Raw genomic sequence first — 27,105 nt, 5'->3', positions numbered from 1 at the left:
ATTACTAGAATCGTTCAACAATGAATGTATTTCTTCTGCTTTGTGTTCTCTTGATGAACTTTTAAAGCTATAATGTTAACAGGCTGGATTTCTGCAGAAAGAGAAGAAACATTGTTTATGTCAGACTCAGGGCTGGCCCTGCCATTAGGCAAACTAGGTGATTGCTTAGAGCGCCAGTCTTCTGGATGCGCTAAATTGGGCACCCCTAGGGTTGCCAATCCCCAGGTTGAGGCAGGGGATCACCCGGTTTGGAGGCCCTCCCCCTGCTTCAGGGTCATCAGAAAGCGGGGGGAGGGGAGGGAAATGTCTGTTGGGAACTCTATTATTCACTATGGAGTCTTATTCCCATAGGAAATATTGGAGACTTGATATGAGGGTATCTGGGGCTCTGGGGAGAGCTGTTTTTTGAGATAGAGGCACCAAATTTTCAGCATAGTGCCTAGTGTCTTTCCCCAAAATACCACCCAAGTTTCAAAAAAATTGGACCAAGGGGTCCAATTCTATGAGCCCCCCAAAAAGGTGCCCCTATCTTTTATTATTTCCTATGGAAAGAAGGCATTTAAAAAGGTGCATGGTCCCTTTAAATGTGATGGCCAGACCTCCCTTTGGAGTTCATTAATGCTTGTCACAACCTTGCTCCTGGCTCCACCCCAATGTCTCCTGGCTCCACCCTCAAAGTCCCCAGATATTTTTTGAATTGGACTTGGCAACCCTAGCACCCACCCTCCCCATGTTACTTGGTGACAGTTATCAGTGCAGCGGGGGTGGGGGCAGAAATTAGTCTTGTCTAGGGTGCCAGACAGTCTAGAGCTGACCCTGGTCATACTCGGAACTACATAGAGCGTGAGAAGCCTCAAGCTAAAGAGAGAGAAGGGCTTAAAAGTGGTATACCAGCACAGTATAGATTTGGATGGTGCAGATCTCAGAAGCTAAGAAGAGTCGACCCTGCTTAGAACTTGGATGGGAGACCTCCAGAGAACTCCAGGGTTGCTATACAGAGCACTTCATGTTCATTATCTTGAAATCTTCACAACAGTCCTACAATGTAAGTTCTTATTATTATAATCCCCATCTTGCAGATATTTTGAGGGTGGGAGCTGAGGCCACTTGTGAGGAGCTTTCCTAAGGCCACCCAGTTGACTATAAACTTATGTGAATTTATTTGCAAGGTTGTTTCAAGATCTGTAGCTCAAATGTGTCAGGTGACAAATCAGGAATTCAGAAGTAGGCAAGTTGAGGTTCTGGTCAGAGATAGCGAGAGGGATAGGAAAGGTGAAAGAAACTGCAGCCACTGAGATAGGTGTCAATTTTATGCTGCTAGGATATTTCTGTCTAGGTCAGCAGGCATGAGCCTGTGAAGTAAACCTCCCCAATTCCTGTCTCCTGGAATCCTTTCAAGTGAACAGAAATCTTCTCCAATTATAGGTGATCCTCATTTTTCATGCTGTATTCTTGTAGGTGCAAAGGTGCTGAGACCAGGAGGTTGATGAGGGAGATTAGTATTCCAGCTTTGTCCTGCCGCTTCAGGCCAACACTGCTGCCCACCCATATCTATCTTTAATTGCTTGAAGACGTGCAAGTAATTTGATCAGAGCAAAAATTTGGAATAGGTTAGTAATGGGGAAGTTGAGAGCACTGTGTGTTTGAAACTGAAAGTCAGTAGAACTTCTACATACCCAACTTTTATATCCACCCCAAAATTATAACTCCATGTCACTCCTTGGGAGGGATGCCAGCCAACAGGTGGGACTTGGGGATTCCCCAGAATTACAGCTTATCTCCATATTACAAGCATCAGTTCCCCCAGAGAAAATGAGGGTGGACTTTGGAGGGTGGACTCTGTGGCATCACACCCCACTGAAGTTTCTGTCCTCCCCAGGCTCCACCCCAAACCTCCAGGAGTTTCCCAGCCTTCCTACCCGTGCCCGTCCCTACCTGCTGGCCAGGGAGAACCTGGCAACCCTGCTCCTTGTCCATCTTCAGCTACCGCATACTTCTCTGCACTGCTCCTTCTTGTTCTCTATGCATCTTTGTCCCTCTTACTGCAGCTCGTACATCTTTCTCCAGACCTGTTGACCTCCTGACTGAGGGTGGGATTGCCCAAGAGATTTGGCACGGCAGTATCCTGGCTCTGAAAAACCCAGTTCTCTTTGATCTGTGTGGGAACATTCACACAGCCCCCCACCCTGTGGCCGGGAGAGGCACAGGCTGCACACGCGCAAGAGGAGCGTTCAGACTGCTCGTGCGTATATGCATTACACACCTGGCTGTTCAGACAGTTGGGAAATGTGCCCGACATACATTTTAGAGGTTTGCTACTGGGAAGTTTCCAATAGCTATTTAATCCAGTCCCAGCACATCTTAGGACAAGGTAGGTACAGGCAGGACTCTGGGGACAGATGCACGTGTGCGATTGTGCACATTAAATCCGGATGGGACGCCCGGCCAGGTCGAGCCAGATTTCTTGTGTGATTGCACCCTGAGATCTCACCATCCTAATGTTCCTTTTTCATTGCTGCCAGTGAGGTCACAAAAGCACTGGACAATTGGCCTATCAAAGCTTGTATGCTTCACCCCTCTCTCCCTGGGTGCTTCAACCCTCTTCTCCAGAAGACATGATCTCTTTATCACACAGAGAGATCCGTTATAGCCATCTCTGATTTTAGGGATGATTGAGGGATAATTCCCTTTCACTCAAGGTATCTCTTGTAATGGTGTAGCTTGAGGCCCACTTGGTGCATTTAACACAGGTTAAGCGCTGAGGCAGCCTGGCTGTGGTATCAGATGTGAATCTTCAGGAACGATGAGTGGGTTTCCAAAGTCGGCACAGATCTTTGTTACGTGCAGCAAAATCCAAATGATGAGTCTTTGTCCATATTGGAAGTCTCCAGAATAAGAAGAGGTAGAAGAATTTGGGCTTCTTAAGAACTTCTTGAAAAGGTGCATTTTGTGTGAACTTTTCTTTAAACCCCCTATTAAACTTTTTAAAAGATGCATTGAATGAACTCTTCTTTAACCCCAGGCATTTCCCCATTTGTAATGGAGAATTGTTTATGCTCACCCTTACCCTGCAGTTTACAAATGCTGAGCTCTGTGAGGGGGACATCATGGCCTTCAGTGCCACTGAGGCAAAAGGGAAGGACCTGTCAGAATGTCGCTTCCTTTGCCTTGCAGAACTGTTGGGTTTGCAGCTGCAATGTCTTGGCAGAGCACGGTCCCACTGGAGGCCAGGCATAACTTTGTCCAGGATAATGTATGTGAAAGAGCATTGTCTAGAAGATGAAACTTGCATGGGTTACAGAAGAAGAAGTGGGATGTTGCAATTACTTGGGGACAAATGTGGATTTTCCCTTGCAGAGACAGACTTGGGAGGGACTTATTTCCCCTCTTTGGTGCTCTATGTGCCCAGAATACTCCAAATGGTGTATTTGGAATACAGAATACAAAAAATGGGGAAATTATTCCTCCCCAATGCTGTTTCAGCACAGAAAAAGGGCTTGAGGGGGGAGGGGAGGGAAGGCAGGAGTCATTCCACTCCCTGTGGTGATGATCCATCTGAGCCCTCCTTTGTTTTTAAAAGCCATGCTCCCATAGCTGCAACGAGGTTGCCAGGAATCCAACCATTTTAAAACCTGAATGTGTAGTTTGGCCTTTAGTCAAGAGAGAAATGCATTCTGTGCAATGCTCAAATAGCCTGTTCATCACCCCTGTGGCTGCCAATTATGGATTGGGAAAATCTTGGAGATTTGGACATGAAATCTGGATGGGGGAGGGACTTGAATGGGGTATAATACCATAAAGTCCACCCTCCAGTGGGAATGTTCACTTGCTGACCTAAAAGTAGCAGTTCCCTTACAAAGGAATTTCAAAGGGAGATTAGAAACAGAGGCTGCTGAAATGCAATTGATAATGAAGCTCAAGACAATGCATCCTCCTGGACTGAATCGGGACCTAGGTTTCGTTTCTCATCACTAATGCTGATTTCTCCAAACCTAGCACCTCTCTGCCTATCACACCAAATCCAATCACATTATCATTTGCCTGCTATTGTCATTTGGCATCTGAAATCATGCTGCTCTCCAAGATAGAAAGACAGATGGACTCACATTCTAGCTGTATCTGAAGAAGTGAGCAGTGACTCACAAAAGCTCCTACCCTGCCACGGATTGTGTTAGTCTTTAAGGCGCTGCTGGACTTTTGCTCTTTTCTACTCCTACAGACAGACAAAAACAGCTGCCTGCCTTGATCTTGGTTTAAGATGCCCACCTGATTTCACAGCTGCAGGGGATTGACAAACAAGAACTTACAACTCCATTGACCTCCCTCAGTGAAGAACCTTGCTGGCTCTTCTGGTGACTTTCCAGAGGACTTGCTGCTAACTGTGCCCTTCCCACTATAGGCAAAACGGCCTTCACCAATACAGCCTTACTCTGACCTCTGCCTGATCCAACTAGGTTGCTTTGCTTCCTGAAGGAGATAGGCTCTGCCTGCTTCAGTCTACCCTTTCGCTATACCGCTTGTGGTTGGCTCTGCCTATTCCCTCCTGGATTATTTCCGAAACAAAACAGCTTTGAAAACTAGGTTATCCTCGTTGGGTAGAATGGAAATAGATCACCCGACATTGTCGTTGACGGGTGGAATTCTAGCAGGAGCTCCTTTGCATATTAGGCCACACACCCCTGATGTAGCCAATCCTCCAAGAGCTTGTAAAATCCTCCAAGAGCTTGTAAGCTCTTGGAGGATTGGCTACATCAGGGGTGTGTGGCCTAATATGCAAAGGAGCTCCTGCTAGAATTCCACCCCTAGTTGTTGACATTGCCTCAGTGATTTCCACGCTGGACTACTAGGGCTGGTCTGAGAGAGAAAGATCAGCTAGGGTCACCCAGCGAGCTTCCACGGCAGAATGGAGATAAGGACCCAGGTTTCCACTTTCAGAGAGGAACAATAGCTAAGTTAAACAGGGAAGCGGAAGAAGAAGAAGAAGAAGAAGAAGAAGAAGAAGAAGAAGAAGAAGAAGAAGAAGAAGAAGAAGAAGAAGAAGAAGAAGAAGAAGAAAAAGAAGAAAAAGGAAAAGGAAAAGAAGAAGAAAAAGAAGAAGAAGAAGAAGAAGAAGAAGAAGAAGAAGAAGAAGAAGAAGAAGAAAAAGAAGAAGAGATTGGTTTTATACCCCATCCTTCAATTGGAGTCTCAGAGTGGCTTACAGTCTCCTTTCCCTTCCCCTCCCCACAACAGACACCCTGTGAGGTAGATGGGGCTGAGAGAGCTCTGACAGAAACTGCTCTTGAGAGGAACAGCTCTGTGAGAACTGTGACTGGCCCAAAGTCACTGAGCAGGCTCCAAGTGGAGGAGTGCGGAATCAAGCCTGATTCTCCCAGATTAGATCCTGCGCTCTTAACCACTACACCAAACTGGCTCTCTAGTCCCATTGTTCAGCTTATTTTAGGAGATTTATATCCAACTTTTATGCGTATTGAGTGCTGAAAGCAGTTTACAAGTAGTAAATAAATTACAGTTTTGTTACAGCTCCATCACAACTCAAACTGCAGTTTTAGGATCAAGTAAGTTGTCACTTCGTCCTGTTGAAAGCAACATCACAATTGCGTATGGAGGCAGTGGAAGTTTAGTCAGGACTGATGGCTAGGAATGTGGAACTTTGGTGACATATGACATTTATTAAAGGCACATCTGTGTCACAGAAACTCTGGTTTAATAGTCCTTCCTTCATGTCAAGGAACCCTGGGAGATTATAGTTTGGCAAGAGGAGAGGCTAGGGGATTCTCCCAATTCTCAATGCCCTCGTCAAAGCAAAATTCCCAGGATGCTTTGGGGGAGGGAGGAGCACAATTTTAAACCATTTATAAGACCTATATAGGCTTGTGGTGTAGGCGCCCCTAAATCCAAGCTGTAAATCTAGATGAGAAATAACCAGAGTGTTTTTGTATCAGGAATTCCTTTGCAATTTAAGCTACACCCCCTTGATGTAGCCAATCCTCCAAGAGCTTACAAGGCTCTTAGTACAAGGCCTACTGTAAGCTCCAGAAGGATTGGCTACATCAGGGGTGTGTGGCCTAATATGCAAAGGAGCTCCTGCTACAAAAACAGCCCTGGAAATAACTATGGCACATGGGCAACTTAATAAGACAATGGTGATTCTGTTACAATTGCAGTGCTGTCACCCATCACAACAGTGTAAGTGTAATAAGAGGCATACTAACTTGGTGCTCAAAATAACACAACCACAGAAGCACAGCCAGCTGATGCCTGGTCAGCACACAGTCGAGACTTGCAAAAACTGGGGAACGGGAAATGTGCAATGTCCAAACAGCTGAACCATTCTCCCTCCACATGCAAGTGTCAATTTTTTCCAGAAGAAATTCTACCCCCTCTGTTCCCCCACCATGCACAGAATGGCACAGTGTGCTTGAATCTTTAAGCCCAGAGGGAAGACAGGGTCTTATCGAGTGTTTTCCTGATAGTCACCCATGGGTCCCACCCTCCTCAGGCTTCACCCGCTTCCACCTCCAGTTCCAACTCACACAGCTTTGCGGGAGAGATGCAGCCGCAGCCAGGTTGGCATTCCACAAGTGGGTGCAAGCTGGGTCTATCAGGCACACTTGGGCTTGCCGAGGCAGTAGGGCAGCTCTGGAGCAGGAACCAGAATGTTACTAAAGATAGGCTGGTGGTTTTCTGGCAGGGCCTGTGGATTCTGCACCATTATCTCCAGGACGTTGTTGCGGATTTCTTTAGAGACGTCACCACGCACTTCCAGGATCATGGAAATGTGGTCATCGCTGCAGGGAGAGTAAGACAGAAGGCATGTCACTCCTCCTTGGCCTTCCTGCTGACCATAGGTGTAAACTATGGGGAGGGGGCCTCAGGGAAACAAGCCCCCACTGGATTTTTCCAGGAGGGTCTGAGCCTCCCCCCCAAGCTATCAGTACAGGGCTCGGGGGGCGGGGGCTTAGGCCTCCCCTGGGCAACCAGTGCAGGCATAGCGAAAAGCTCCTTTAAGTGTATGAAAATGTTTTCCAATCCATTTTAGATTTTCAAGGAGAGAGAATGATCTTCAAAGGCATGAATGGGGCAGTGGATCCTGTGAAAAAATGCATTTTTCTCCTGGGACATTGTGAGGCAGGAAAACTCCCCTGCCCCGCCCCGCCCCGCCCCGTGTGTCTAGCAGAGCAGACAATGGATAGATAGATGGATAGATAAACACCCCATTTTCTCTTCTCCCTTCTCCAAACAGGAACCATATATGTGGAGGTATCAAATAGGAAGACTATCTCTGGAGACAGGAAAAGCTGTTTTGACCTGAGCAGATCTAGGTCAAGGGGGTGAGGAAAGAGCTTTGATAATGTTTCTGGCAATAGGAAGAGAAGCTCTCTTGCTGCTGGATCCATCAGGGAGGACAGATCTCTCACCTGAGATCTAGCAAAGGTGGCTATATTGTCCATCCTTCTGGCTGGCCTAGAGGGCTGAAGGACACTTGATATTGTAAAAGGTAATTGTGATCTGCAAAAGTTTTTGGCTGTATCATTACTAAGGTTTTGATATCCAGAACACATCAATACTTAAATATGTATGTGTCTGTTGGAAAAGAAAGTTTAATCCTTAACCCTGGCAGGCTGCATCCATTTTCAATGTGGCAACAGTCACACTGAAAGGCCTTTGTTGGGCTTAACAAACTTGCTTGGCTCCAATTTACATTTGGGGGGAAGTGAGATTTGGTGGAGGCCAATCCACTGGCCAACTCCCACCTTTTCCTGGGTTTGGCCCAAGATCTATTTTTGTTAAAACAGTAAAATTAGTTCAGGTTGGATGGGACAGTAAGTATTGCATATATTTCAAATTTTCCCAACTTTTTTTTCTGAAAAAAATCTGGAAATATTACATCCCCCCCCCGCCCCCCGCCACCATACATTTCTTTTGTAAAAGGCTTTTTTGTTCTCTTTCTTTGACACATCATAGTGCTACAGTGTGGCTTGGCAAAATAATGGGGGGAAAGCCTGTTTAAAGGGTTGGGAGGGGTTGGGGGAATGCTAGAGATGCCAGCCTCCAGATGGGACCATGAGATCCCCTGGAATTTCAGCTCATCTCCAGACTATAGAAATCAGTCCAAAATGAATGCTTGGGAGGGTGGAATGTGTAGCATTGTGCCCCACTAAGGTCCCTGTCCTCCTGAGGTTTCATCCCCAAATCTCCAGGTGTTTCCCAACCTGGATCTGGCAACCCTAACCCCCCCCCCCCCATCCCCTACCGGTATCCAGGGGAGACCTGGCAACCCTAGGGAATATGGAGTGTAGCGCAGCCATTTTGAAAATGGCGCTTAGTACTGCCCTGCATCCATCCCCATAGTGGCTACAAGGAGAGCTTTTAGATGGATGTTCCACCCATGGCCACCCCACAGTTTCTCTTAACTCTGAAGAAGGTTTATATTTCTTCCATAGAATAGGGGCAAAAAGGGAAGGCAGACAAACTGTGCCCGCTTGAGGCACCAAGTAATTTGGACACTCCCGTTTTACTTCAGTAACTTTAGGGTTGCCAATCACTCAGCAGGGTGCAGGCAGGGAATCCCCTAGTTTGGAGGCTCCCCCCCCCCCAATTCGCAGTTATCAGAAAGCGGGGGGTGGAATGTCCACTGGACGGCTGAGTGGGGATTTGAACTCGTGTCTCTCTGGTCCTAGTCCAGCGCTTTTGCCACTATATTACATTGAAGCCAACTGGATTAGACATGTACTAAATGTTAAGGCTCCTGCTCCCTGAAAAGGAGTGTAGGAGGCCGGAGCACAGGGATGGGCGTATCATGGGCTCTGATGATGGGCCTGGCCAGGCAGAACCTACAGGGTTAACAGGCCCAGCGGAGGCGACAGCTGGCCCCTCTCACCACTTGACTGATTCACTGCCACCACCTGCATTCTCAGCACCTGGCTCTACAACTGATGAGGAACAACAACAGGCAGACACACACCCCAGTTCACCACCTCGCCTTGCTTGTGTATGGGAAAGGCTCCATCGGGACACTCTGTTATACCCTATAGAGAATCGATCTGTGGGTATCTGGGGCTCGGGGGCCCCTGTTTTTTTTAGGGAGGGGCACCAAATTTCCAATGGAGGGAAATTAAAAGGAGCACAGTTCCTTTAAAATGTGATGGTGAGAACTCCCTTTGGAGTTCAATCATGCTTGTCACTACCTTGCTCCTGGCTCCACCCCCCAAAGTCCCCAGATATTCCCTGAGTCATACCAGACAGCCCTTCCTGCTTAGTATTGCTGATTTCTGGTCAGTAAATATTTGGAGATTTGAGGGTGCAACCTGGGGAGGTTAGGGGTTTGGGAGGGACTTCAGCAGGTTATGGCGCCTTAGAATACACCCACCAAAGCAGCTGTTTTTGTTAGGGGAACTGGCTCCTATAGCCTTGAAATAATTTATAATTCTGGGAAATCTCAAGGCTCCACCTGAAGGTTGGCAACCCTGCTGGCCATGAAGGGTAACACCTGCATATGGAGGTTAGTTACATCAGTAACGCTGTCCAGCCATCTCATCTTTTGCCATCCACTTCTTCTTTTGCCTTCTGTCTTTCCCAGCAGCAGGGTCTTCTCCAGGGAGTGATCCCTTCTCATTTGGTGGCCAAAGAATTTGAGCTTCAGCTTCAGCATTTGACTTTCCAGGGAACAGTCAGGATTGATTTCCCTTAGGACTGGCTGCTTTGATCTTCTTGCAGTCCAAGGGACTCTCAAGAGTCTTCTCCAGCACCACAACTCAAAAGCATCTATTCTTCTGCGCTCGGCCTTCCTTATGGTCCAACTCTCACAGCCATACCTTACTATTGGGAATACCATCGCTTTGACTATACGGACTTTTGTTGGCAGGGTGATGTCTCTCCTTTTTATTATACTGCCTAGAGATGGCTGGACAGCATTACTGATGTAACTAACATGAATTTGAGCAGACTTCAGAGGATGTTGGAAGACTGGAGGGTCTGGCGTGACTTGGTCCATGGGGTTGCAAAGAGTCGGACTCGACTGTGCGACTGAAAAACAACAACAAAAGATAATACCAACCCCAAGAGTTGTATTTCCTTTGGCAGGCACTAGATGGTGCCAGAGACAACTCCCTAACATTCGGGATTTAGGTGCTCTACCTGACATCTGGGTATTTTGTCACAAATCCCGGCACTACCAGTTCAAGCATGGTGGGATCCTTGAGGCTGATCAGCTCCTGTAGATCAGCAATCACTTTGAGGGACTGATCGCTCTCCTCCAAGCCCTGGGAAAACATAACAGTTACCATGGGAGTCAGATGGGTGGATCTTGCCCCTGACCTACCACTCCATTCCATTAAACGGATTTACTTTAAAAACCATGCCTACCAAAAACTGTTGCGGCCAATTACCACCCAGTCTCTTAATTTGCCCTTCCTGGGCAAGATGAGTGAGAGAGAACAGTGATGGACCATCTTCAGGACATTGGGGGCAACTCATCTGCTTTGGACCCTTCCCAGTCTGATTTCCAATTGGGCTATGGGACTGAGACTGATGTGTGTGTGATGGAGGGCAAAACCAGCCCAGTAATCCCCCCCCCCACAGGTATAGCCAGAGTTTTAAAAGTTATGGGGAGGCTTTTTAAAAAGTTGGGGGGGCATCCTTTCCCATCCACTGTGGGGCTTGCCACTTCTCAGAAGCTTTCTGGGGTAGGGGCAAGAGCTGGAGGCTCTGAAAGTGGCCAAGTTGAGGCCGCCAACCCTAAAACTTTGGGGTCAAGAAGGGACTACGCCTTGCTTGCAAGCAGGGGACTTTTCTTCTACCTCCCCCTCCCCCACTCCAGCACTTTGCAGCCAGCAGCTCCATCTGTCCCTCCCACACTGGTTCATTCTACTCAGCTTTCTCTGCCTCCTGCCCCTCCACCTCCCTCCTCTCCGCCTGCTGCTTTTGCTGTTGCAATGCACTGTGCCTCACACAGCTCTCCTGGCTCTGGCTGCCGCTGATGACACTTCGCCAGCTCAGGCATGGCAAAAAAACCCACACACAGAGAAAAAGCAGGCTGCATCCCATAGGGGCCCCCAGAAGTCGGGGCAGTGCCCTCACAGAGCCCCCATAGTGACTATGGGCCTCCCCACCACAAGCTTAGAGAATCTTGGGAGCAAAGATTCTGAGGAAGAGGTTTCAAAACTGTGGCCTCCTCTTTGTACTTCTGTGTAGGCCTGGTTAGCAAAGTCAGCCCACTTGTCCTGAGTGATTCCCAGTACTTGCCAATCCCCTTCTCCAGGAAAATTCTCACCAGGCTGCAGAAGAGCTCCTTCAGCTGAGAGGCATCCTGCAACATCTGCCGGCCCATCTGATTCCTCTCCTCTGTGTTCCGGCACACCATCTTCTTCTGCAGCAGGGCTTTCACGTACTGGCTCATGACCAAGTGTTCAGAATCTGACAGGAGATACTGGACATTGAGGGAAGAAAAGACTTGGCTCAGTCATATTCTTATGACTTCTGGTGGGGGGCGGGGGTAGAAGCACTAAGGCCAGGGCAGAGGTGCTGTCTGTGTCCTGCCAGAAACCAAGCCAGTCTTCACAGTAAAAGATACACTTCATGAATATATAGATATGATGTAATCCAGGGGTCCCCAACTTTTTTGAGCCCATGGCCACCTTTAGAGGATGTGGTCACAAAATGGCTGCCATGGTTTACCTTGAGTAACAGTCAAGATCTTTGTGCTGTGGTAGCTGCCAAACCACAGTTGAAAAAAAAAATCTGCACAGCCAATCAAATCTCCAGTGGCCAATTAAAAGCCTTGCTGGGCAAAAGCCCCAGCTGGCCCCACCCACTTTCCAAAAACCCTTGATGGGTGCCAGGAAAGATGTTGGCGGGTGCCATGTTGGGGACCCTTGAGGTAACCAGTTCCTTCCTGGAACTGGTTTAGGCCACAACTTTGCAGGTTTGTACACATCAAAGTTTTTTTTAATAAAATGTATACCTAAAAACACAAGCTAGGGATGCCAGCCTCCAGGTCTACAGGATTTACAGTTCATCTCCAGACTACAAATATCAGTTCCCCTGGAGAAAACGGCTAGCTTGGAGGGTTGACTCTATGGCACTGCACCCCACTGAGGTCCCTCTCCTTCCCAAACCACATCCCCAAATCTTCATGAGTTTCCCAATCTTGATTTGGCAATCCTACCCCTCATCACCCACCGGTGGCCTGGTGGGACCTAGCAACCCTAAACACAACATATGAATCTACAAATATGTGTGTCCTTCACATACACATCTGAGAATAAGGACAGCCTGCTGGTTAACTATATAATACCAGGGGGCTGGATCCATACAGTAATGATGTGTTGTGTTCCTTCTGTCTTCTACAAATGCATTTTGGAGTGGCAACAGATCACCCACACTGCTGTTTTCCTCACACTTTCCTTGTCCCAGCTCCCCTCCCATAGCCTTTGACTTTAAAAATATATACGTAATCTTTCAGTTGCAGCTCTTCACCTCCGGATATAGCCATAGAATGAAAGCACATGATGCAGCAAATAAGCAGGTTAGAACAGAGGTGTCAAACATGTGGCCCAGGGACCTAATCAGGTCCCTGGAGGGTTCCTATCAGCAGCCTGTCGGTCACTTCCAGGTTCCTGTCCTGCATCTTGACCGGTGTTATTAGTGACAGGCTGCTTCGGCGTGCCGCTGCGCCGGCCCCCTTGGTCCCACAACGATGGGACCGATGCCACAGGGACGGGCTCGAAACACTCTATAACCCCTCAAAATAGGCTGCATTATGCAGCACAGTTGAGAAAGTGCCTTATCCCATATACTGATGAAGTATATACAGGATTTGAGAACAAAATTGTTTCCGGCGGTGATATTTGGGGGATTTTTGGGGACGTCACAGGAAGTGCTGTGAAGTCACTTCCTGTTCCCGGCAGGTGACGCGGGGGAAATGATGTCACAGGAAGTGATGCCACTTCCTGTTTCCGGTGGTGGCATGACATCACCGGAAGTGACGTCACCGGAAGTGACGTCACTTCCTGTTTCCGCACCCCCCCCCCCCCAGTGTCCCTGGCTGGCCTTCAGACATTATGGTCACCCTAGAGCACAATAAAATGTAGAGGTTCCGGAGCTCCACTCCTGTGAGCTCCTACCCAAAATGAGGCCTGGCTGTATGTGTTCAACTTATCTGGGCCATAATTTACAGACTGCAAGTGTAAGAGTCCAGGTTTGACCTCCGGCAACTCAATTTAGCAGGATGCTGGGGCTTGGGAAAGATTTTCTCCTGAAATCTTGGAGAACTGCTTTTGGTCTGAGTGCATTGTGAAGGGCTAAATGTGCTAGTCTGATGTTGTACAAGGTAGCATCCTATGTCCAACAAATGCACAATGGATTTGGACATACAGCTGGCATTAACACACAGCAGAGGCAGCCATCCTCAAAGACCAGAAGCTGGCCAGTTCGCAGCAGGGATTCTTACATCTGCTATCAGGGGTGGAATTCTAGCAGGAGCTCCTTTGCATATTAGGCCACACACCCCTGATGTAACCAATCTTCCAAGAGCTTACAAAAAAGAGCCTTGAAAGCTCTTGGAGGATTGGCTACATCAGCAGGGTGTGTGGCCTAATATGCAAAGGAACTTCTGCTAGAATTCCACCCCTGTGCACTATCACCCCAGATCTTACCTTGCTGAAAGGTCTGCGAGCCCGGCAGAAGCCTTTCACGTGGGTGTTGATCACCTCACATATGTTACGCATCATCTGGGGGTTGGACAGCCATTGACGGGAGGGCAGCTGTGCAAACAGAGGCTGAAGCAGAAAAGGATTGACATACATGTATTTTTTAAAAAATTATATCCCTTCTTCCTTGCCTTTGAGAAGGAAGCCCACAGCAGCATTTATGAAGCAATCATAAAAACACAGGCAATTCTCATGTAAAACATCATTAATCCGTGCCACACATATATAATAAAATCAGGAAGAAGGACATGGGAAGCAGGGCCAGATTAACAATTAGGCCAAGTAGGCACTGGCCCATGGGCCCCTACACCTTTAGGGGCCCCGGGCTGGCTTCGCCCACCCAGTTTTCTCCCTGCTTGCAGTCCTCCCAGCCTACACACTTAGCCAGCAACTGAGTCGCTCTTTGCCCGACTTGTCTGGTGAGGCTGCTGCTGGCATCGTCACTAAGTTTGCCTCTTTCTGCCTCTCCCCCACAACTTTGTCAAAGGGGCTTTGGAGAAGGTGCCTGCAGGCTGCAGTGGGGGTCATGGGTGGTAGGGTGGGTGCTCGGACTCTGAGATAATTTGAGAGGAGACCCCGAGATTTTGACTGCCTAGGGGCCTCCACAGGGTTTAATCCGGCACTGATGGGAAGTGGTTCAGAGCCTAAAGAGGCCTGTTTGGATGTGCATGTTTTAATTCGCTCCATTTCAAGTTTAAATTTCAATGGTCCTTAGTTCCAGAGTTAGTCTTCTGGTTCGTTTTGCCACAATAGACTAACGACATTTATTTCATTATGAGCTTTTGTGAGACAGAAGAACTCACTAATTCTTGTTCAAATGAGATCTGAAGAAGTGACCTCTGTCTCATGAAAGCTCCGTTAAAGTTAAGCCTTGTGGTGCCAGTGTTCCTCCTCTGGTCTGAAGGCACGTAATGAAACTAAGCTCATCTGGTTCTGCCTGGATGGAGACCCCCCCCCCCCGAGAACCCCATATCTACTGCCTTCTATCAGAACCTTTCTGTTTTGTATTGTAATATATATTTCATTAATGCTCCGGATCAGGGGTGGCCAAACTTGCTTAATGTAAGAGCCACATAAAATAAATGTCAGATGTTTGAGAGCTGGAAGGAAGGAAGGGAGGGAGGGAGAAGTGGAAAGAAAGCAACTTTAAATGCATTCTCCAAGCTGCTGGCTGACATGACTTGGAGAAGTGATGTAAAGAGAGAAATGCCTTCTCCAAGCTGGCTGACAAGGCAGTGGGGGCTTTGAGAGCCACACAATATGTGTGAAAGCTATTTGTGGCTCCCAAGCCATGGTTTGGCCACCCCAGCTCTGGATTGATATGATTTTTATTTTGGAATTGTTATAATTTGTTTTGGGCATTCAATAAAAGTTGATTATTTAAAACCTGAAGATCTTCTAGCATCGCATCCAGCAGCAGCCGACATGCCTTCTTCTGGGCCTTCTCCAAGGCTGCGTTCAGCGAGGGCGGCATCTTGCTGGGCTCTGAAGCCGACAGTCCTTCTGTGCAGAGGGTGGAGACGGAAGCACTGCCCGTGGAGAGGGAGAGAGAGAGTTGGAAAGTGGGCTTGGAGCAGGCCGTAAGCAAGAGGGGTCTGGGGACAGGAGGGCAGCCACGGAAGGAGACATGCCAGCCATTGTTTCGGTGAGTACCTAAGAGCCAAGCAGTTGTTGATGGCGGACAGCAGGTAAGAGGCATGGCGCTTGGAGGAGGCTGGCTCTCGTTGGTGTTCTCTGTCGAATTCCACCAGGGCCTCGGTCAGGCTGCAGAGAAGCACAGCGGTTACCACTAGGGCATCTTTCAACAAGTTAGACCTCTGGGCATGCCATGAGTGCAAAGTTCAGCGCCTGGTAGGGCAGCCATCTCCACTTTGGGAAGTTCCTGGAGATTTGGGTGTGGTGCTTGGGGAGTGGAGGGAGCTCAGCACAGATGTAGTGCCACTCTAGGACTTCCAGTTCATCTAGACTAGGGGTGGCCAAACTTGCTTAAGGTAAGAGACACATGGAATAAGCATCAGATGTTGGAAGGAAGGAAGGAAGGAAGGAAGGAAGGAAGGAAGGAAGGAAGGAAGGAAGGAAGGAAGGAAGGAAGGAAGGAAGGAAGGAAGGAAGCCTCCAGGTGGGACCTGGGGATCCCTTGGAATTACAACTCATCTCCAGACTATGGAGACAAGTTCCTCTGGGAAAAAATAGATCTTTGGAGGGTGGGCTCTAGGGCATTCTACCCCACTGAGGTCCCTCTCCTCACCAGGCTCCTCACCAGGCTCCATCCCCAAATCTCCAGTCTGGATATGGCAACCCTACCACCCCATCATCTGTCAGTGGCCAGAAGCAACCTGGAAACCCTAGGTTTACTTGGTGCCTAAAAGGAAAGAAGACCCTAGGCACTGGCGGGACAACTTGCCACAGAAGTTCCACACCTATGAACACCTCCACTCAACCTGCCTACGCAGCAGGGCTTTTTCCCCTGGGGGAATGTGGCAGAACAGAGTTCCAGAACCTCTTTGTGGAAACAAATGTTTAAAAGTTCATGGAGGGGCACCCGTGTGTTTCTCCTTCATTTCCCTCTTGAGAGTTCTGGCACCTCTTTTTCAAGGAAAAGAAGACCAGCTACTCAGCATATCAGAAAATGGGCTGGTTCACAAGCTGTAGCTGATTTATTGCAAACTGTAGAAACCAGAATGGTTTGAGAGGGCATTTTTATACAGGGAACGGGGCTACAGTATAATGGAATGGTTCCGAAAGGCGGTTTTATAAAGGGAACGGGATTATAGTCTGGACCACGTTTTACGGTATGCATTATCCTGTCTCCTATGCTGTTACTTTTGCAATTCCATTTTCTGACACATCATAGGGCATACATTCTTGCATTGTTTCTAATTCGCAATCCTAATCCTATTGCAAAGTTGTGATTCCAGGAGAACTTCCGGCCCTACCTGGAGGCTAGCGATAAGCAGGAACCAGCCAGCTGGTTGTTGTGTGTCCTTGAAGGGCAGCGCTAGAGGGTCCTTTCCCCGCATGACAACCACTCACTCCTGCTTCTGGCTTCCCACTGAAGAGGCAGCATGGGGGAACTACTGACCTGCCCAGAAAGGTCTCCAACTCTGCCAGAGCCATGCTGTGCACCTTCTGTAGGAGGGTGTCGGAGATGAGGGCGGCCACTCGGATGTTCTCATCTAGCATCTGATATACAAAGGGGAAGGAAAGTGGAACGGTGAAAGGGGACCAGGACCCTTAGCTTTCCTTCCGTACCAGAAGATGCAGCCAGGTCTCCTCCTCCTCTTCCCCAATAGGAAGCCTCTCCCAGCCCACTCCTTCTCACCTTCATGGCAATGATGGGCAAGGTGGTCTGGAAGCAGCCCTGGTAGTCTGATTCTGGCTCCGTTTCGCTGAACCACTCATTAAACTCCATCTCCAGGGTCTTCTGCATCCATTCAGAAATGCTGGCCTGGAGGGGGGGAAGGGAGATTCTTAAGCCAAGCCTAGCAACTTGGAGTGGAGGCCACTACAAAATGGCTGCCATGGGGCCAGCAAGTCAATGTTGGGAGGTGCCGGGCCAAGCATCCTCTTAGGATGGATGTAGCTATGGGTGGTTCCTGAAGACACAAAGGTGATTCCACCTGTGCTCTTTTCATGCAGCCCTCACATTTCAAGTCAGGAAACACAGCAGAACATTTACATGTATCTTTGACACGCAGTCTGGTTCTCCCCCTCCCCAAAGCAGTTTGAATCTCTTCCATGAAGAGAATGGGAGCAGCACCCCATGGTATGGGCATGTGTACTACTTGCAGAGCTGGAACTGACAGCACGATGCTGGGCAGAGTGAAGCCTTCTGAACCCATCCAGAGGACTTTTGTACGTTTGTGCATAAAGTGCCATGAAGCCGCAATTGACTTATGGAGACCCTCCCATAGGGTTTACAAGGCAAGTGATTATGCAGAGGTGGTTTGAAAATGACTCCCCTGCAAGGTTTTCCTTGGAGGTCTCCAGCTCAAGTACTAAGTGAATTTAGCTTTTGAGATCTGATGAGACTGGGTTATTCTATACCATTCCACCTCCCTTCAGGGGGCTTAGAAACCTTTAACTCTTGTCTAGGATTGCACTGGGAGAGAAAACACCTAGCTTGCTTGGCCAACCAGCTGTGCCTTGGAAGCATATACGGAGCTGCTTTGATCTGCAGGTCTCTTACCTGCACCTTGATGACATATGTTTCTTCCAGGTAATCTACTGTGTCTGCAGCAAGGACGGGGCCCAGGGATGAAATGTCTACTTCGGGGAGAAGGCTTGGGTGTGCCATCATTTCTGCACTGCGGAACAACAAGGCAGGTTAGGAGCAGTGTTCCCTCTAAGCCGAGTTAGCGTGAGCTAGCTCACAGGTTTTTAGCCTTTGGCTCACACGGTTTTGTCTTAGCTCAGGAAGAATGGCCCCAAAGCAAATTTATGCAGTAGCTCACAACTTTAAAGCTAGTAGCTCACGAATTTAGAATTTCTGCTCACAAAACTCCACAGCTTAGAGGGAACATTGGTTAGGAGCAATCGTTTTCCAGCACCCTGCCCCCTTACTGCATGCGTCCACTGCAAAGTTACGCGGCCCTACGCTCACTCTTCTTGTACTCCGGCATAAGCAGTGGGGCAGCCCAAGGCTTCTCCAGCGTGGATGGGGACTTAACCAGGCTAGCTTGATATCAGATCTCGGAAGCTAAGCAGGCCTGTTGGGAGGGTTTCCAGCTTGGGGTCTCCTTGGCAGCAGGTTGGTGTTGATGCCCTCCTCTCACTTGATAATCACCCTCATCTGGATGGCCTGGGCTAGCCCAGTCTTATGAAATCTCAACTGTTAAGCAGGGTCGGCTTGGGTTAGTATTGGGATGGGAGACCTCCAACAAAGAGGAGGGTTGCTAGGCAGAGGCAGGCAATGGCAAATCATCTCTGAATGTCTTTTGCCTTGAAGCCGCTACAGGGTCACCATAAGTGGGTCATGACTTGATGGCACTTTCCACCACCATCAGCATCACTCTGTGGTACTACGCCCTGCCAGGACTTTTTTTTTAAGAAAAAAAATTCAGCAGGAATTCATTTGCATATTAGGCCATGCCCCCTGACATCACCATTGTTCCATACAGGGCTTTTTTGTGGGAAATGCCCAGCAGGAACTCATTTGCATATTAGGCCTCGCCCCCTGACATCACCATTGTTCCACACAGGGCTTTTTTGTGGAAAATACCCAGCAGGAACTCATTTGCATATTAGGCCATGCCCCCTGACACCACCATTGTTCCACACAGGGCTTTTTTGTGGAAAATACCCAGCAGGAATTCATTTGCATATTAGGTCACACCCACTGAACCCAAGCCAGCTGGAGCTGCGTTTCTGTGAGTCTGCTAAAAAAAAGCCCCGTGCCCTGCTCAGGCCCCTCCCCTCCCCAAACTCTGCCCTTCCCAGGTTCCACCCCTCAAATCTCCAGGAATTATCCAAACCCAAAGCTGGAAACCCTACCCACAGGCTTGAGCTTCCTCAAAAATTTTTTTAAAAATGAGCTATCCCCATTGCCTTCCCCTGTTACAACCACAGCATCCCTGAGTATTGATACTATGCTTGCCAATCCCCAGGTGGGGGCAGGGGAACCCCCAGTTTGGAGGCCCTCCTCCTGGGAAATGTCTTCTGGGCATTCCATTTTTCCCCTCTGGAGATAGATTCCCATAGTATAATGGAGAATTGATCTACTGGTATCTGGAGCTCTGGGAGGGCTATTTTTTGAGGTAAGGGCATCAAATTTTCAGCATAGCACATGATGCCTCTCCTCAAAACACCCACCAAATTTCAAAAGGATCGACCAGGGGGTCTAATTCTGTGAGCCCCAAAAGAAGATCCTCCCTATCCTTCATTATTTCTAATGGAGGGAAGGCATTTAAAAGGTGTGCAGTCCCTTTTAATGTGATGGAGTTCAATTGTGCTCGTCACAGCCTTGCTCCTGGCTCCACCCTCAATACCTCCTGGCTCCACCACCAAAGCCCCCAGATGTTTATTGAATTGGACCTGGCAACCCTAATTGATACTGACCTCGGGTAGACATGGAGCACCCACTGGAGGACAGCAAAGATCTCCTGCTTGTCCAGGTCCTGAGCCAGGATTTGATGGAGGTGGTGGGTGAGACCTTGGTGATACATGTCAGTCAAGGTCGAGATGATGTTGTAGTGGGGCGGGCAACATTGGGCCATGAGGTCTTTTACAATGCACAGTTCGGCCAGGATGGTGCTTTGCAAGGAAGACAAGTGTTTGGGGATGGACCGGCCCTGGGCCTCGCTGGGTATGGTCTGGAAGTGGGTGGCCACTACGGTGTCCCGGATCACCTGGAAGAACTTCTGACGCCAGCCCTTTGGGCGTCCTGGAGGGAGGAAACCGGGGGCCTGGGATCTCCGCAGCAGGGCGGCATCGATGCCCTCCTCTCGCTCAATAATGCGCATGGCAGAAACAAAGAGGGACGGGTCCTCGAACATCAGTTGCATCCCATGGGCCACTATGTTCCACAGATGCTGGGCCAAGGCCTCGTTCAGTTTCTGGAGGCCCCCAAAGTAGGACTCTACGCTGGCCAGGTACGAAGGGCTGAGCAGGTTGTGGTCGTGCAGTTGGGACAGGATGCTGTCCCGCAAACTCTCCAGCTCCATGAGCCTCCCGTGGGCTTCCAGCAGATGCCGATGTTGCAAGAGGTTGAAGCTCTCAGAAAGGAGTTCATGAACTGCGTGAGGGAGAAGGGAGAAGACGTTCAGGGTCTTGAGAATATAAATGGGAGAATGAAGGAAGTTTCGGTGGAGCTCAGCCACAGTGAGCCTCTTGGAGGCAGGAGTAGGGGTGGGGAAGGGGAGGAGCCGTGGCCCAGTGGTAGAACATCTGCTTGGCATGCAGAAGGTCCCAAGTTCAATCCTCTGCATCTTCAGCTAAAAAGATCAGATGGCAGGTGATGTGAAAGCCTTCTACCTAAAAATCTGGAAAGCGGCTGCCAGTCTAAATAGACAATGGCTGTGATCACACACCCTAAACAATGCACTTTCAATCCTCTTCCAGTGCACTTTCCAATTGGACTTACTGTGTGAACTGGCAACATCCAGTTGGAGAGTCGATTGAAAGTGGATTGAAAATGCATTATTTAGTGTATGTGATCGTGGCCAATACTGACCTTGATAGGGTTGCCGAGTCCAATTCAAGTAATATCTGGGGGCTTTGGGGGTGGAGCCAGGAGGCATTGGAGGTGGAGCCAGGAGCAAGGGTGTGACAAGCACAATTGAACTCCGAAGGGAGTTTTGGCCATCACATTTAAAGGGACTGCACACCTTTTAAATGGCTTCTCTCCACTGGAAATAATGAAGGATAGGGGCACCTTTTCTGGGGGCTCATAGAATTGGACCACCTGGTCCAACCTTTTTGAAATTTGGATGGTGTTTTGAGGAGAGGCACTGGATGTTATGCTGCAAAGTTGGTGCCTCTACCTCAAAATACGGCCCCTCTGGAGCCCCAGATATCCACAGATCAATTCTCCATTATACCCTATGGGAATCGGTCTCCATAGGGAATAATGGAGTGCCCAGCAGACATTCCCACCTCCACTTCCTGATGACCCTGAAGCGGAGGAGGGCCTCTAAATTAGGGGATCCCCTGCCCCCACCTGGGGATTGGCAACCCTAGACCTTGATGGATTAATGGTCTGATTCAGAGAAGGGAAGCTTCCTGCAAGGTCACATGTATGTAATTCCCAACCTGCAGGTGGGGCCTGGAGCTGGAGTTGCTCCAGAATTAGAACTTTGGAAGGGAGATTCTGTGGCATTACACACTGCTGAGGTCCCTCCGCTGTCCGCTCCCCAAACCCAGTCCTCCCTGGGCTCCATCCCCAGATTCCCAAACTAGAGTTGGCAACTTTAGGAAGGGAGAAGGGAACAAAAATGTCCAAGAGCGAGAGAGACAGATAGAGAGACAGAAATGGCCCAGATCTAGAAAATCATTCGACCGGTTTTGTTCTCTAGAGGGTTGTTTCTTTACTCCATGGGTACCCTGCCTTTCTCCACCAATGGAGGCCCAGAGCAGCTTATGTCCTCTCTTTCACTATATCCACAAAACCACCCTGAGGAAAGTGAAACCTGAGAATGTGTGACTAGTCCAAGGCAACCCAGCCAGGGCAGAGAGTGAAGATGCAAACCTCGGCCTTCTACAGCCTAATGTCTAACCGCCAGGGCTTGGATTCAGCAGGAACTCACAGGAGCGCAGTTCTTGAACCTCCAGCCAGGGTTTGCATGCAGTGGGGAGTTCTCTCCCTGCTGCACACAGATCCCGGGGCATATGCAAATGAGATATGCTACTGAGCTCCTGCACCTTTCCCCCTACAAAATGATTCCTGCTAACCACTATTCCACACAATGAATCAGTGCAATGAACCAAGCAGCCATTTTCACCTTGGAAAGTTACTTTAATGGCAGTCATTCCATGCTGGAGAACTACTTGCTTAAAACAAAGAAAACAACCTAATTTCCTGCCCTGCCCTGGATAGTCCAGGCAAGCCCGATCCCATCAGATCTTGGAAGCTAAGCAGGGCTGACTCCAGCAAGTACTTGGATGGGAGACCTCCTGGGAATACCAAGTCGGGAGGACTGGGTCAGGCTTTATTCAGCCACCTCTCAGAATATCCTCCAGGGCCCCAACAGGGGTCAGTCACCAGAGGGCGCCATGACTTCCAGGTGTACACATTCAAAAAAAAACCCCACCAAAAAATGAGAAAGCAACCTAATGTTCTTAACATATGAATGATAATTTTACAAAAACTTCTGTCGTTTTTGATATCTTTGTAGAGTATTCCGTCCGTCAAATATCAATAAGATTCCAACCAGCTTTTGGTGGTCTGTGAATAGAAGATATGTTTTGCTTTATTTTATTTCTATTTCTGTTTATGAGCAATTGTGTTTGTTTTTTAACGTTGATGCAAGCTGCTTTGAGTCCCATGGGCTGGGGGGAAAGCGGGTTACAAATATTTCAGACAAATCAATAGATAGAGAAAGGGAATGCCTATAGCAGAAATGATTACAGCTGTTGTCTTATAGCCTTCTGAACAGCCCTCAGTCTGAACTTGTTTACCTCATTTATCCCCTGCCTTTCTCTCCAATGGGGACTTAAAAGCAGCCTACATCATTCTCCTCTCCTCCATTTATCGTCATGAAAACCCTGTGAGGCAGGTTAGGCTGAGAGAGACTGACTGGCTCAAGGTCACCCGGCGAGCTTCCAGTTGTAATTTGAACCCACGGATTTCAGCCTACTGCTGCAACTGATACACCAGACTGACTCTTGCTAAAGATCCAGGTGGGTAGCCTCATTGGTCTGAAGCAGAAGGACAAAACTTGAATTCAGTGGCACCTTTAAGACCAACACTTTTATTCAAGGTATAAGCTTTTGTCCGCATGCACACTTTGTCAGGTCTGAAGAAGTGTGCATGCACATGAAAGCTTATATCTTGAATAAAACTTTGTTGGTCTTAAAGATGCCAATGAATTCAAACTCTGTTCTTTTGTTATAGCTTACAAAACAGGAGTAAGGTAAAGGTAGTCCCCTGTGCAAGCACCAGTCGTTTCTGACTCTGGGGTGATGTCATTTCCGACTCTGGGGTGACGTCGCATCACGACATACTTTTTACGGGGTGGTTTGCCATTTCCTTCCCCAGTCATCTACACTTTCCCCCCAGCAAGCTGGGTATTCATTTTATTGATCTCGGAAGGATGGAAGGCTGAGTCAACATTGAGCTGGCTACCTGAACCCAGCTTCCTCCAAGATGAAACTCAAGTCGTTAGCAGAGAGTTCGGATTGCAGTACTGCAGCTTTACCACTCTGTGCTACAGGGCTCCTTTTCCAGGGGAGGCAAAGGTATACCTGCTGGGCAGTGACTTAGGAGTCATCTTGCAGTGGTGAAAAAGAAAAGAGTCTACCAACTCACCCACCCCCCTTTAGACCAGCAAGGCCAGGAGACCTTGCCAAGAACGCCTCACCTGAGAAAAGCCGTGGCAGGGTACGGACGACCGAACCTAGCTGGGCATGTTCCAGCGCCACTTCCCGTAGCGGCTGCAGCTTCTGAAAGGAGTCTGTGCTGGAAGCCAATTCCTGCTGCACGCTTTTCAGCGCTTGCTGCATGTGATGAACCTCTGCCAAGGCTGAATGGAGCTGCCCCAAGCCCGTGTTCATTCCCTCCAGGTAAGACTGCACCGTCGACTAGAGACAGAGCAGAGGGATAAAGCAGCAAAGCAATCATTTGTGTGCTGTAGGCAATATAAGAGGGGACATTAAATACTAGGAGAGTGGATGAAGCTCAGTGGTAGCACATCAGCTTTGCACACAGAAAGTCACAGGCATTTCCAGGTAAATGCAGATCAGATAGCAAATGATATGAAAAACCTCTACTGGAGACCCTGGAGAGCCAGTGCAGAGTTCAGGGGTGGCCAAACTGTGGCTTGGGAGCCATGTGTGGCTCGTTCACACGTATTGTGCAGCTCTCGAAGCCCCCATCACCCCATCAGATGGTTTGGAGAAGGCATTTTTGTCTCTTTAAATCACTTCTCCAAGCCATGCCAGCCAGCAGTTTGGAGAATGCATTTAAAGTTGAAGTGTTTCCTTCCTTCCTTCCTTCTCTCAAACATCTGACATTCATGTCTTGCGGCTCTCAGACATGTGATGTTTATTCTATGTGGCTCTTACGTTAAGCAAGTTTGGCTACCCCCGGCGTAGACAATACTGACTTTAGCAGACCAAAGTCTGTGCCAGCAGATGTCTGCTTCAGGGGTTCATGGAAAGCCCATATCTAGATCTCTGGAACAAAAATGCTTCTTATGGCAAAGACAAGACTGGGGAAACAGAGAAGCCTGTCCCATGCTCCCAAATAAGAGATATTCCAAACCTTGCCATATTTGCATTTTTTAAAAAGTCCTCACTCCAGCACATAACAACTGTCCACAACCTAGCTTCTTGTTGTGCATAACAACTGGTGACCACAGATGGGGGAGAGGCATAAAAATCTGCACCTATCCAGGGCTGGCCCTAGGCTGTCTGGCACCCTAGACAAGACTAACTTCTGGTGCTCCCCCCCGCTTGATAACGTCACTGGGTCACATGGGAGCTGCCGATTTGGCACCCCCAGGCCAGCACCCTAGGCAATCACCTAGGTTGCCTAGTGGCAGGGCCAGCCCTGCATCCATCCTGCTTCATGGGGCCTACCTAGACAAGCACTGCAATGTTTGACAAGGGAGACCCAGGTTTGAATCCTCACTCTGCCATGAAAGCCCACCAGGTGACCTTGGGCCAGTCATGCACTCTCAGCCTAACCTACCTCACAGGGTTGTTGTGAGGTTAAAACAGAGGAGAGGACAACGCTGCTATAAGCCACACTGGGTCCCCACTGGGGAGAAAGGCGGGATTATAAAATAAACAAACAAATAAATAAATAAAATATTCTTCCAATATCACTGACAAATACTTGAGTATGTCAGCTTGGTCTAGCAGTGCTGGACTAAGTCTGGGAGGAGACCCAAGTTCAAATCCCCCCTCTCTCTGGTGTGAAAGCATGCCCTTGGGCCAGTTCTCCTCTTTCAATCTAATCTACCTCACAGGGGTGTTGTGGTGGGGATCAAATGAGACACTGAGGTGGTCAGCTCCTGTGGGACACACTGGGGGTGAAAAGCAAGGTCTAAATATGCCAATAAACCTGAGTTATGGTGGGTGGCAGAAAGAGTTCTCAACCATGTTGCAAACTGAGGTTTTTCCCAATGACAGCCTCCTATTTTTCGTCTGCATTACATCAACGTTATGTAGAAATGATTTCATTCTTAAAACTTCTAATGGAGGGGGGGAGCAGTATTTTGTTTTTATACCCCCAGTGTATGGTGCTGTTAATTTTTATCCTAATGATTTCCTCCAGTACAGGAGTGGCCAAACTGCGGCTCAGGAGCCACATGTGTTTTCTTTCACACATACTGTTTGGCTCTTGAAGCCCCCACCCCATCGGCCAACTTGGAGAAGGCATTTAAATCACTTTAAATCCCTTTTGCAAGCTAAGCCAGCTGGCAGTTTGATGAATGCATCCAAAGTTGAAGTTGCTTTCTTCCCACCTCTCCCTCCCCATCTATTTGCTTTCTTTCCTCCCTCTCACCTTCCATCCTTCTTTGCTTCCTTCCTTCCTGCCTGTCTTGTGGCTCTCAAACATCTGATTTCATGTCTTGGGGCTCTCAAACATCTGACATTTATTCTATGGGGCTCTTGTGTTAAGCAAGTTTGGCCACCCCTGCTCCAGGACAAGCTCTGTTGGAATCTGTGAGATTTGCATCAACGTCTATGTGTTTAAGATGAGGGCATATGGATAAGCAGGGTTGAGTTTTTAAAAGGACCTTAGAAGTTCAGGGAGGCATTTCACTGTTTTGGCCACCCACCTTTATGCGGGATTGGATGGAGCTGTTGCGCTGTAGCTCCCGGATCCGATAAAGGCCCAGGCCCTCCAGTTGCTCTGGTCGGTAAAATATCCCCGATGCCCATTTTAAGGCAGTGCCTCGTGCTAATTTTTCAGCCTTTTCCATTTCCGGCCATTCCTCCTCTGAGAGAGAAAAACAGATCTGAGGGGCAAGCTTCAGCTAAACAGGAAAATCTCTTCCACCCCAGCTGCTTCCCCTACATGCAGAACGGAAACAGGACATGGCTGTCTGGGAAAGACTGGTCACTGGGCAGAAACTGGGGGCCATTTTACTGAAGAGGCAGCAGGAAGGTGTGTAACCCTTTCCCCATCGATCCAGCCACTTCTCCGTTGCAAATTACCCATCCCACAAGCAATACTCCCTCTAAGCTGTGGAATCTTGTGAGTAAAAATTCTACTTTGTGAGCTACTGGCATGAAAGTTGTCAGCTACCGCATAAATTAGTTTGCTCTGGGGCCATTTTTCCTGAGCTAAGACAAAAATGTGTGAGCCGGAGGCTAAAAAAATGGTGAGCCAGCTCACACTAACTCCGCTTAGAGGGAACACTGCCCACAAGTGCTTTTTCTGCTCAAGGAGTTCAAAAAACGTGTGAACTCCAGGACGAGAGACAATCAGAGAGTCCAGAGTTATCCTATTAAGATGGCAGCTGATCTATAGAGACTGGTAGTCATTTGTCTCTCAGGGCCAAATTAGATTTGACAGGAGATACCCATTTGTTCCCTTCACCTAACAAGGATGTGTGTGGGAGGAGGAAAGGGCCATGGCTCTGCCTGAAGAAGGTTCCAGGTTCAGTCCCCAGCACCTCCCGTTAAAAGGATCAGGCTTCTCTTTGGCATGAAAGCATGCCCTTGGGCCAGTCCTCCTCTTTCAACCTAATCTACCTGGATGGGGGCAGGGAGCGGATGTCTGTGG

General features: G+C 48.6%; 1 protein-coding gene across 1 annotated transcript; it reads right to left on the bottom strand.

Moving 5' to 3' along the window:
* Positions 1–6,602: 6,602 nt before the first annotated feature.
* On the bottom strand, positions 6,603–26,312 carry EXOC3L1 (exocyst complex component 3 like 1). Its single transcript, XM_060253952.1, has 12 exons — positions 26,156–26,312; positions 23,729–23,948; positions 19,770–20,445; positions 17,902–18,019; positions 17,035–17,160; positions 16,795–16,895; positions 15,366–15,476; positions 15,100–15,241; positions 13,659–13,781; positions 11,276–11,431; positions 10,141–10,265; positions 6,603–6,791 (listed from the first exon to the last, which is right to left on the bottom strand). The coding sequence occupies exons 1-12, from the start codon at positions 26,297–26,299 to the stop codon at positions 6,605–6,607; spliced, it is 2,229 nt and encodes a 742-aa protein (XP_060109935.1). The 5' UTR covers positions 26,300–26,312; the 3' UTR covers positions 6,603–6,604.
* Between the last annotated feature and the right edge of the window lie 793 nt (positions 26,313–27,105).

The sequence above is a fragment of the Heteronotia binoei genome, chromosome 14 (assembly GCF_032191835.1).
Source record: "Heteronotia binoei isolate CCM8104 ecotype False Entrance Well chromosome 14, APGP_CSIRO_Hbin_v1, whole genome shotgun sequence".
NCBI classification, from domain to species: Eukaryota; Metazoa; Chordata; class Lepidosauria; order Squamata; family Gekkonidae; genus Heteronotia; species Heteronotia binoei.
Note: the sequence above shows the minus strand (reverse complement) of the source record. Positions and strands in the feature narration are given on the sequence as shown.

What these genes read in the sequence shown, in the direction of transcription:
- EXOC3L1 (XM_060253952.1), bottom strand. Translation starts at nt 26,299, where the DNA reads ATGGAAAAGGCTGAAAAATTAGCACGAGGCACTGCCTTAAAATGGGCA. An exon ending in CCATCCAATCCCGCATAAAG is followed by an intron (nt 23,949 to 26,155) that starts GTGGGTGGCCAA and finishes CTCTGTCTCTAG; the next exon opens with TCGACGGTGCAGTCTTACCT. An exon ending in CTCGCAGACCTTTCAGCAAG is followed by an intron (nt 11,432 to 13,658) that starts GTAAGATCTGGG and finishes CTCAATGTCCAG; the next exon opens with TATCTCCTGTCAGATTCTGA.